We start from the raw sequence: 12284 nt of genomic DNA, 5'->3' as shown, positions 1-12284 counted from the left end.
TTTAAACAGGATTTAAATCTTGGTAGAACAAAGACAATGAACGTGGCTCAGAATCCCTCATGTACATGTCTTAGAGCCTTGAGCCCCTTTTCAGGATGGAGCATCAATACTCTCAAAAGGTAAAGACAAGCAGTAGATCCCCTGCTGCTCAAAGGGTGATTCCTGGAGGAGCAGCAGCAGCAGCATCTGGGAACTTGTTGGAAATACAGACTCTGAGTCCATTCCAGATGAGCTACATCAGAATCTGCACTTTAACAAGAGTCCCAGGCGACATGTATGCACATTAAAGTACGAGAAACGCTGGCAAAACCATTACTAGATTCCCAGGTATTGGAAAATGAAATTAATGGTTTTAATATTTTGTCTGTTTGGAAGTGTCTTAAACAAATGGCATGAGAGTTTGGCCAGAGTTACATGCCAGTCCTGAAGAGCTACTCTGTTCAATTATAGCCCCTGCAGTTATCAAGAGCCACAATTGCAGAGCACATTCTTGATTTTAAATATGGTCATCCTGTGGGTATACAAATTGGCTCTCCCAGACAGTGGCACAGTTAAAAGGCAGCTTCCGAATTCATTACTTACTTTCATGTCATCAGCCCAGCCACACACTTCACTGCTCTTCATTCTGCCCCTGTATCAGGATTGCTATGCACTGCTCAGAGTATAATCACACTATCAATGAACCGTGAATGCAAACTAATAAACATAATTGGAACTGATGCACTCGGGCTGCAATTTCATTTTCCTTTCATACATTCTCCCAAGTTAGGAAGGTACAATGGTGGAACATAGCAATCAATAGCATCTACTTGCTGCATTTGTATCGCTAAATGAAGATGCTAGCTCTGCAGGTCCCTAAAGGGATTGTAATTCTTTCTTGCCCATTTGGGAGTTCAGCAACTACTTACCCAGGGAAATGCACTTAGCATTTCTTGAGAGGGGCTCATCTTACCGTGGTTGAGAACACCGTCTTCTAACAGGACTTGCCACATGCCAACAGCTTGAGTCCGGGAGTGAACACATGGTGTCTGCTGCATCATCCAGTCCACTAGCTCAGTTCCCACACAGCATTGTCTAAGGAGAGGTGAGACATAAAGGGTGGGGAAGTCACCCCTTTTCAGACAGAGGATGGGAGATGGCTTCTGAGAGGAGAACCTATCAAAGGGCTTAATGGTCTCCTACCAGAAGAGGTCTCACGGCAAACAAAGCACCACACGCAGTAGCTTCAGGTTCTCAAATGCTAATACAAGCCAAAAAAGCCACTCAGCTCATGACAGACCTTTAAAGCAAGGCTGGTTAAATGAAAGCATTACAACTTGCAGCACCAGGGGAGACCAGGGGGCTGCCAGAGGGGGAGATTGTCTGGCAAGCTAATCAGAGGAACAGAAACTCTGTCCCAGTGAGCCAGTCCCAGAAAATCTCAGTGCAAGATGGAGGCAAAGCAAATACATACTGACTCTCTCCACTTGAGTCTTGTGCCGAACGAGTTAATGTTTATGAGGCACTCAGAGGTGCTATGAAAGGCGCCGTATAAGTGCAAAATTACATAGCACTTTATATTTTCAAGTAATACTACTGATCTTCCTCGGAGGGGTGTTGGGAGAAACAAGCAATTAGGGATGCAAATCTCCTTGAAAAAGTTCTGTGTAATGAGCATTAGCACTTCTCCAGAGCCTGTCATCTGAAGAGCTCCAAATGCTTGCTGGCTTCCTGTATATTCACAGATCGATCCCCAAGATGCCCTTCTGTGGTGAGTTGGTCTGGATAAGCAAACTGCATACATTAGTTAGGAAATGCATAAGCATACACACTCACATATTCGGGAATACCGAAACTGCCCATGGGGTGAGGGAAGGGGGCAGGTGTCCACAACATGATGGTTCAAGAGAGGAAATGGAATCTTGAAGTCCTAGTGATGGCTCAATCCCAAGGGATGATGGAACAAGGCAGGGAGTCACAGAGCAGCTGGCTGTCTGCAGCTGGGACTGAATCACTGGTGGCCTCCCCTCTCATGCTAACGACAGCACCACCTCTGGGGCACGGGCTAGGGAGCTCCTCTCTAGTTGAAACTGGAGGAGACTCATGGTTCTGTGCCACTTTAGGAACAATCTTGAAGTGGCGGGAGACATGAGATACAGAACTAGGTCTGCTACTTAGCTATGTGAATTTGGCCACATGGTTTCAACTCTCTGGTTCTCACTTTCCTTGCCTGTAAAAAAAAAAAAAAAAAAAAAGGAGGAGCAAATGATGGCCTCTAAAGCCTTTTCTAGCTCTAATAATTTTAATCTTAGACCTCTGAAATCTATCAGAGGAATCGTGGGATTCCTTGATTTGGCGTTGACCCTGACCTCACAATATTTCACAGGGAGGGTATACTGAGAAGGTCATTATATTTCCAGGACTGCCCTTATTACAGTCTATAACCATACATTAGGGCTTCAATGGGCACAGTCACCTACTTATAAATCATTCTGAACCAAACACAAGACCTTCCAGAATATTTCTTTCCTAATTTGAGAATTGATTAATGGTAAAAATCATGTAAAAATACATAAAATCAATTTCATTTGGCTTTTAATTCAATGATTACCTTTACTAAAAAGAGCACATGGACTTGAGATGATCCCAGAGCATCTGATGAGTCCTTACAAAGGGTATAAGAATCTTGCAGTCAGAATACTGAACAACGACACACAGTTGTGCCACTTGTAGCTGATGGAATCACAGGTATCCTTTCCATTAACGATCCCTAGATGATTTAGAATTGACAGCAGACCTCTAGTACAGTGATTTTGGGGGATTATGCTGCATCTGGAGAGACTACAGCCCCCTAATACTGCAGCAGTAATATAATGGAGTGAGAAGCAGGAGGGAGAGAGAGAATGGAACTGGAAAGTATAAGATCTGGGACAAGGAACTCAGACTGTCCTGCAGAAAAAAGAAATCATGCTTCCGGCTTCCAGTTGAGTCCTATGGTTATTCCCAATAGATCATTAATTTGTGTCACAGGGTGTGGAACACACATAACACCTATATTTCAGGGGTTTAAAACCTTAGTACAATGGAGCATCAAAGAGATGATGGTTTCTGACTTCTAGTTTCCATGATCTATCATCAAACATGACATATTTTAATGAATTTTCCCTAATGCAAGTCAATACTTGGCAAAGTGCAATCACATCTTAAATTAGGGGAAAAAGTAATATAATTTTGAAAAGAAAAAGTTCCTTTAACCATATGAGATCTTTGAGATCCCCTGAATGAATTTAAAAGGTTGAACTCTCTCTGAAGACAAGTGACACATTGATTTATTTATTTTAACCTTTACTTTTCTTAAAATTATAGCAGTGTGTAGCTATGTGACTTTGGCCACATGGTTTGATATGGCCTGATATGGTTTGGCTTTGTGTGCCCCGCAAATCTCATCTCAAATTGTAATTTCCATGCTTCAGGGGAAGAGCCTGGTGGGAGGTGATTGGATCATGGGGGCAAATTTTCCCCTTGCTTTTCTTTTGATAGTGAATGAGTTCTCATGAGATCTGATCATTTAAAAGTATGTGGCACCTCCCCCTTCTCTCTCTCTCCTGCTCTGCCATGGTAAGATGTGCCTGCTTCCCCTTTGCCTTCTGCCATGATTGTAAGTTTCCTGAGGCTCCCTAGTCATGTTTCCTGTTAAGCCTGTGGAACTGTGAGTCAGTTAAGCCATTTTTCTTCATAAATTACCCAGTCTCAGATAGTTCTTTGTAGCAGTGTGAAAACAGACTAATACAGGTCCACAGACTAGAAAAAGAATCAACTTGCGGTGTTGGAGAACAGGACTTACAAATGTAAACATCCAAAATGGTAGTTAGTTAATATCAACATAAAAAGGGCTAGGTAATCAATCTGTCCTAAGAGACGGAATGTGTCTTAAGTGGAATATGCTACTGATAAGATTAAGGCACGTTCTCAAGTCCCACCTCATTTCCAAAATTCTGTCAACAAGAGGGCAATCTAAATGTAACACACTATCAATTTTGGTCTTGTAACATATTCATGCCAAATGCAAGCAGAAGAGTATTAGTTTGCATGGAGTATAGAAAAAATAATCAGAAGAGGAAGAATATGCAATATATTTTTTCTATCTCTGTCCTTGAGAGGGAAACTGGATCTTAAGGCACGTATACTTGGTAGGTTTGCTTTAAGGTGAACCCTGTAGATACTAGATCTAGATCACATTCAACTAACATTTACTGAGCAGTTATTTATGCTCAAATTCCTGAACCAGAACCTTTATAGGTTCTATCATAGTTGGTAGAAGATATACATCCTTCATGGTAACTTTGAAATTTGTATTCTAGCTTTTCAGTATGTCTTATGAATTTGGTTCCTGTGAGTCAAATGGGTTTTGACTCATGCCAATGCTGATGGGTTCTGAGGTCATGTCTAGGCTAAATGGGAAAGAGAGTCTCACTGATTGCTGAAACAGGGCTGTCATGTCTGAACCCTGGGACTGGGAAGACAGAGTGAAGGCTTGTGTGCCACATATTGGCAATTCTAGTCCCTCAACACTTGCTGAATTAATAAAATCAAAAGTTAGGGATTAGACTCGAGTTCTTAATTGGCCCACCATGGTACAGTCATCCCAGAAGGTTCAGCTAACCATGAAACCTCAGTCTTTATCTCTGTCATTTCTTAACTCCAGTGACAACGACAATTAGGAATCCATATTCTATATGAATATATATGTGATACAGAGTTGTGTATCTTACTATATGCATGCTAGGATGGAATCCTACTTTAGAAAATAAGCTCTGTAAAGCACGTTTTGTTCACTGCTATATCCTTAGGGCTTTAAACACAATAGTGCCCGGCACCCAGTAAGTGCTAAACTTGTGTAATAAATGAATGACTGAATGAATGAAATGATCACTGAATCCAGAAATCAACCAACCTTGGTTTAAATCCTGGCCCTGCCACTCACTAGACTTGTGATTTGGACAAGCAAAACTAATTTCTCCAAGCCTCAATTTTGTTATCTGAAAAATGGTCATACATGTCTAGCAGTGTTATGTGGATGAAATGAGCTAATATACCAAAAGGGATCTGGTACAGGTCTTTGAGTATAAATAAGTGTGCAGTCAATGTTGGTTGAATGTGATCTAAATCTAGCAGGCTTCCTAAAAGTCACTAGAAAACAGAAATTACAAAAATTTTCCTCTCTTTGTTCATCACAACTAAATCAATATCCAAACAACTTAGTTTAGGAGGTGCTGGGAATATTAAGGATAATTAAGCAACTGCAGTTAAGCTGAGATCTAAGACAAGCCTAACCTTCCAGAACCTGAAGGCATTACAAAATGGGCTGCACCCACAAGGAAAACAGGGAGAAGCATTTTTGTTCAATTTTCACTAAATATGAATGTGAGCGGGCCACAGCCTTTAGAATTAGCACACATACCTGTATGTCTTTAGGTGGTATTTTCTATCTCTTATCATGTGAGGTGCTCGAGAGAGAATGGCATTTCGTAAAATTTTTCCAGCCCTGAGGATCTTCTCTGAAGGGACCTGGATTGTAATCAGGTGGAAGGAGGGGAGGAGAAAGAAGTGTTTATAGAAGGAAAACAAACCAAACAAATCCTGAAACCACTTTCCAATCTGACTCTGGCTTGGAAAACGTAACTCACTCAGTATGTTTACTTTGTTCACTTGTGTGATATGTCACTGGTTTATGTTGAGAACGGAGACATTGCATATTTCCTGTCTCTAGAAAATGTATCAGAGGCTTCCTGATGTGATGCCCTGACATATGGATCACCTCCAGAGGTACTTAAGAAGCTAGCTCAATGGCTCATCAACCCACCTACATCCCATTACCTTGGTAATGGTGTTAGCAGGACGAAGAGGAACGTGAGGTTCAATGAGAGGTGTCTGAAAAATAAAATGTTAAAGCAAAAGAAAATTAAACAAAAAGTTCACTGAAGAAAATTATGGGTTGGGGGATAATAAGAAACATCAATTTTTTATAAAACTCAAAATAGAATTTAAAAAACAAGAGATAAATTCTGCCTAAAGAACTTGAATGCATAGGCATTCAAAGGGCAAAATTAGACCGTTCAATTTGCCAACATTTAAATATAAATTATTAAAAATGAAAAACCAAATAGATAGGAATGATTAGATGTTTGTAGGCTTAATGAGAAGAGGAAATAAATATCCATTCAGAGCCTAACAAACATCAGAGCAGAGGAAAAAGCAAAACAAGATAAACATAAATAGAGATTAAAATGACCTGTCTCCAGGGGTGGGAAGAAAGTATTGATATGGGATGGAAATGAGTTATTTCATCTCTCTCTTGTGTAGTTAAGATTCTTCTTCTGCAATTTGAATTTTTAGAAATAAAGTTTTAATTTTTAAATGTGACTTATTGGCGGTTCTATGCACTCAAGCTCCTAGAGCCCACTGAGGCAGTTAGTACACTTCTCTTTCTTCTACTAAGCAGAAGAAAGTGTACAGAGTTCAGGATTCTGTGACTGTCAGATCAGCTCTAGGCTCCAGAGAAAATACATATGATTATCTACATTCTATTTTTTAGATAGATGGGGTCTTGCTTTGTTGCCCAGGCTGGAGTGTAGTGGTGTGATCCTAGCTCACTGCAGCTTCAAAGCCTTGAACTCCCAGGCTCAAGAGATTCTCCCACCTCAGCTTCCCAAGTACCTAGAACTACAGGCTTGCACCACCATGCCCAGTTAATTTTTTCCTGTAGAGATGGGGGTCTTGATATGTTGTCCAGGCTGGTCTCGAACTCCTGGCCTCAAGGGACCCTTCTGCCTTGGCCTCCCAAAGTGCTGGAATTATAGACAGGAGCCACAACACCTGGCCTATTAACCACATTCTTCAAATGGAGGTATTGAATGTAATCCCAGAAAAATTACTTCCACACAGCTACATATTAAGCCCTCTAGTCTTACGGAGACCCCTTCGTTTTCTTGCTCTGAAATAATCTGGTAATGGTATTCCAAATGGTGGAGAAAAATTTATCCAGTCAAGGGGAGTGACAGAACCACCAATACAAGGCCATTTATGCCACTTCCAGAAGGTAAGAAAAGATGGCAGATTTATTTCTTATGAGATTGTGGTAGGCAGAATAATTCTCCCCCAACAACAACAGAAAAAGTCTATGTCCTCATCCCTAGAACCTTCAAATATGTCAGGTTACACGGCAAAAGGGACTCCATGGGTATTTAGATTAAGTTAAGCGTCAAACCAAGGAGATCATCCTGGTGTTTCTAGCTGGGCCGAAGGTAAACATAAGGGGGCTTAAAAGATGGCAGAGGGAAGCAGAGGAGTCAGAACTGGCTTTGAAGATGAAAGATGCCAAGGGCCAAAGAATGAGAGCAGCCTCCAAAAGATGGAAAAGGAGAAAAACAAACAAAAGAGATTTCCCCAAGAACTTCCAGATGAACGCAGCCCTGCTGACACCTTATTGTGAGCCCAGTGATCCCCATTTCAGACTTCTAAACAATAGCACTGTTAGGTTATTAAGGTGTGTTTTAAACCACTACATTTGTGGTAATTTGTTATAGCAGTCATGGAAAACTGATGTAGAGATTATTATGCTTTGTGCTAAAAACCCTACTGTTTGCAAATAGAAGCCATTACAGTGAAAATAAATTGATAAGTTTTCTCTCTAGTCCTAATAAAAAATTAATGGGGTAAATAAAGGCCAATATATAATATTGTATGTAGCTAAATACAAATATAGATGCATAAATATATACCTTTTTTATCAACAAGTTTCAAGTGGGTTGATGCTTTTGATTTATAATAGAATTAAGGAAAAAGAGAAAAGAATACTAAACTTTAAAATAACAGCATAGATAAGATACAGATGTATTTAGAATGGCTGAAATCTCACTGAACCAAATTATTTAAACATTTTCATCACCCCGCTGGCATCTAGCAGACTTTTTTCCCCTCTTGAAATCACTGTAGCACAGATGTCAAGCAATATTATAGTATTTTAGCAGCATACTGTTTACAACCAGCACAGATCAAGAAGTATCACTCTAGTCCAATTCAACAGTTGCTTTAAACACGGACTGATTTTGCCCTGAAATAGTCCATGCTCCGTTATGGCAGACCTACTGATGGAGACAGACTATGAGCTCACAGAGTCCCTGTACTTGCACCTAACACCTCAAAGATGACAAGAAATCTTTGATGGCATATCACCCAGAGAAGCGTTCAAACATGCAAGACCATCATACACCAGGACCTTGAAAACATGCAGCTAAAACACACTACATATTTCTAAGTTGTGAGTTCCCAGGTTCTTAAGCCTCTCACCTCTTTTCATTACACAGGTTGGTTTACAGTCTAGGACTGAGCCTCACTGTATCAAATTGTACAGACCTCTGGTTTCTTGAAAATAATAGTAGAAATCCGTTTCTTCTTGTATTTAGAGGAAAGAGGTGCAGATAGGTGTGGTCTAGAGTAAATGGGTATGGGATTCGTTTCTGAGTTCACCTTTTCTTTCCTATGAAAAACCTACTTTCCTTTGCAGTAATCTTTGAGAGGCTGCCAGAACCAAGGTCAAGAAGATGCCCAGGCTTCTGGACTGGTGATAAGTGTTTATTCTTTGGTAGGTGCAATGAAACATTATTTGAAGATTGCATGTTTTAATTTGTTTCTAAAGAAATGGCTATATTTTAACAAAATGCTAACAAGTGGTACCTAGGCTACTTTATTTTGTTGGACAGCTCCCTTTCTGGTTCCTTGGAATCCTGAAAAGAAAGTGTTACTAAAGCAAGGAAGTATCAAGCTTCAACCAGAACTCTTTCTTTGATTTGCAACTTCTAAGGAGGTAAATGTACACAAGGTTGTCTTTTAGCTAGATAATCATAGTACCAGTTCCAGGACCAAGAGGGTATTTCATCTGTTGAAAGGCAGAATTCTCAGATCCTTCTCTGGCTCAAAGATTTTAGGTTTAGGGGCAACATGATGAATGGAGGATGCCTTGAGGAGGGGATGGTCCCTTTATTTAAATAAAACCTCTAAGGAACACATGCAGGGGCAAGCAGGGAAGGTTTTATTTTGAGGGAATAGGAATTTGTCTTTGAAAGGGACACTGTATTCAGTTAGGCAATATGCCACATCCTCAGAACTATGTTGACACATAGAAGTCAAATGCTTTGAGACACAGGGCAAGCCTGACAGGCAGGCCACGTCCCTGGAAATAGTCACTGGCCAATGCCTGTTCAGGGACCCCTGCATTACAAGTGTTACTTTATTGCCTTTGTGTCAGATTATTTACTTCCTTTTTGGTTTCCCTTGGTTTTCAAGTAAAGTTTCTTTTGAGAATTCCACCTTAGCTGCACTGTAGAAAAATAAGGGAAAGAATGTCATTTTATGAATTCTTAGGTTAAACAGGAGAAGGAAAGACAAAAACATGGTGATATTTGTGAGAAGCAAAGAAAGCAAGCCAGCCCTAGAGGCAGGTTTACACATGCTGTGCACACATGCTCCTTTACATGTATCTCCTTGCTATATTCTGACTCCCATAGTTTATGGAGACAGCTAAGGCCAGAGACACCTAGGGACTTGCCTGTGCTCACACAGCCAATAACTGGAATTGCTGAGAGTAGACTCCAGGTCTATTTCACTCCAATGTCTCCATTACAGATACAATGACCCTATCCACCTGCGGTTTTCTTCTAGAGACATCTTGGCCCACCGTTTGGAAAAGTCTGTGATCTGTTTGATTCAAGTTATTGAGAAAATTGCATCTAAGCTGTTCTAGGTCATCAGGTATCAGACTTGATCTGATGAATTTCCAGCAATAAATATTCACAGTGACCTACTGAGATTACATATTAGCACCTGCATCATGCTTGGTCTCAATTAACTTTTTAAAAAGCAACCTTGTGGGCTGGGCGCAGTAGCTCACACCTGTAATCCCAGCACTTTGGGAAGCTGAGGCGGGTGGATCACGAGGTCAGAAGATCAAGACCATCCTGGCTAACATGGTGAAACCCCGTCTCTACTAAAAATGCAAAAAAAATTAGCCGGGCGTGGTGGGGGCGCCTGTAGTCCCAGCTACTCGGGAGGCTGAGGCAGGAGAATGGTGTGAGCCCGGGAGGCGGAGCTTGCAGTGAGCCGAGAATGTGCCACTGCACCGCAGCCTGGGCGACAGAGAGAGATTCCATCTCAAAAAAAAAAAAAAAAAAGAAAGAAAAAGAAAAGAAAAGCAACTTTGTAACAATAAAACAACATTTAGCATTGAGGGACTGTCCCATCAGGGCTAAGACAAATATACCAGGGAGAGGAGTAGCAGTCCAGTGCAACCAGGAGATGGAAACCACTCAGTGTATTTTCCACAGAGGGAATATAATGAGGGAAGTGTTGCACCGGGGGAGGAAAATTTCAGAAGCCAAATAGACCACTGTGAGAGGTAGTGCCAATATTGGCAAAGCAGGAGGCCCTTGAGCAAAGGGACAGAGGGAGAAGGAAGCATGACCAGGGCCTAAGCCAGGTGTCCTGGTGGGAGCTGGAACCCTGGAGGGTGTCCCAAAATCCTAGAGGTACTGCCCTGCCAGAGATGCCGCGGGACCACTGCTGAGAGGGAGGCAAGAGCCTCCCGCATCCGATCTCTCTCCAGCCAGAAGTCGGATAAATATGGAAAAGAATTTCATTTTATAAATGATTAGGTTAAATGGAAGAAGGAAAGAAGCAGCACTGCAGTATCCGTGAGATTCAAAGAAAGAAAACCAGCCCAAAGGCAGAACCAAAGGGCAAAGAGTTGATCCGAGGGCAGCGGCCCCAGGACCGGTACAGAAGAGTAGCTGCAGTGGCCTCAGGGCTGGGCAGGACTGCCACAGCTGCCACTCAGCCTTCTCACTCACTCCCCACACCATATCCTCCCGGGCACTCTTCCTGCTGAGCTCTAGGCAAGGCAGGAGGACAGCAGGACGGCACAGAGTAGGGGCTGCATTTGGCCTGCTGAGTTTGCTTCCTAGGGCCCCCTGTTTGGCCCTATAGCCAACACACGTATAACAAATGAGCCCCGAAAGGCATGGACCCCTCTCCAATGAAATTTTCTAGATTTTGACACATCAATCATGCGTTGATAAAAATTCTTCCTCCCTACCCGAGCATGAAAGAATCCAAATGGGGCTGTGACAATGTGATCCTAAAACAGTGAGGCAGGGAGGACAGATAAAGGCAGAGGCATTCAGCTTTCTTTCTGCTTTTCTTGGCTTTCTCCATGAAAGACTTCCCTCAGGACTGACTGTAATTGGTTTTTGTTTGTTTCTGGAAAGGGGATGCTCTTTCTACTGCCTTGTATTATGTTTATATTACTACTAAAAAGGAGAAACGGAGAGGGAAAATATTCCTTTTGGCACCAGAGCCAATACAGAAATACTAATCAGGTGAATGAAAACTATGAATTTAGCCTCCATTACAAGATGCACAATAACTCCCCGGTAGATTATAATGAGGTACAAGGCACTGTAATAGGCCTCACGAAAGACCATATTCAGACCCTTTTGAAAGGGGGTAATTCTTTTTCCTCAAGTACTTGCTCACAGAAGCCTTTTGCAAGGCACAGCATTTTAAACCAAGAGACAAGAATGACAAGCAAGATTGGGACACCACTCCTGCCAACCCAGTGTGGTAAAACGTCAAGCAAGTCCGTATCGAATCTGATTCAAGGATTTAATGAAGGTCTGTTGTGTGCAGAGCAGTGCATGAAGCTAAAGAAGGAGACTCTGATAAGGTAACTGGCCAAAATGGGCTCTTGGTCTTGTTGAAAAAGCCAAACTTCTATAGGTTAAACAATTACAAGACAATATGAGTCTAATAAATGCTGCAACATTTTGGATTTCAAATCCCCCTTTTCTTATTTCAGCTGAGAACATCTAGGAGGTAGAGAGCAGTATTCAGTGTTTTAGTGAAACTGATATACTTTTAGGAGCTATATTCCCTTGTTTTGGCATTTTTGAATAATATAACTAAGATCTTTGAAATGTATGTCTCATTCTTGTAATAATTATCATCAATGTCATCACTCTTTGGGGCCGCCCAGATGAAATTAAAATAAGGACTAAGTCAGACTCATAGGCAGATTTCACTACTCTGAATTAACTCTGTAAGTTTTTCCATTTGTGAAATAATGGAAAAACCATCTAGAGACTTCTTTGCCTTCCATTTGAAGGCTTCTTTTTCCTCCCCAAGTCTTTTCCCCTAAGTTCAAAATTGGCTTAGAGATTCCCAGTTTCAGCTTTCTCTTGTAAAGAGCTTGA

The 12284-nt window shown here is 41.4% G+C and overlaps 1 protein-coding gene across 7 annotated transcripts in view; it reads right to left on the bottom strand.

Moving 5' to 3' along the window:
* RAPGEF4 (Rap guanine nucleotide exchange factor 4) overlaps positions 1 to 12284 on the bottom strand; it is a 309492-nt gene that overhangs the window by 85852 nt on the left and 211356 nt on the right. For 4 of the 7 annotated variants that reach the window (XM_025404812.1, XM_025404814.1, XM_025404815.1 and 1 more), the window contains 3 exons: positions 5857 to 5910; positions 5441 to 5547; positions 953 to 1074 (listed from right to left, as the gene is read on the bottom strand). In XM_025404812.1, coding sequence (XP_025260597.1) covers positions 953 to 1074; positions 5441 to 5547; positions 5857 to 5910 — 283 coding nt within the window. The remainder of the gene's footprint in view (positions 1 to 952; positions 1075 to 5440; positions 5548 to 5856; positions 5911 to 12284) is intronic. The other 3 variants (XM_025404813.1, XM_025404817.1, XM_025404819.1) reach the window with 1 other exon arrangement.

This window comes from Theropithecus gelada, chromosome 12 (assembly GCF_003255815.1).
Source record: "Theropithecus gelada isolate Dixy chromosome 12, Tgel_1.0, whole genome shotgun sequence".
In the NCBI taxonomy this organism is placed as follows: Eukaryota; Metazoa; Chordata; class Mammalia; order Primates; family Cercopithecidae; genus Theropithecus; species Theropithecus gelada.
This window is presented reverse-complemented; position numbering and strand designations above follow the sequence as displayed.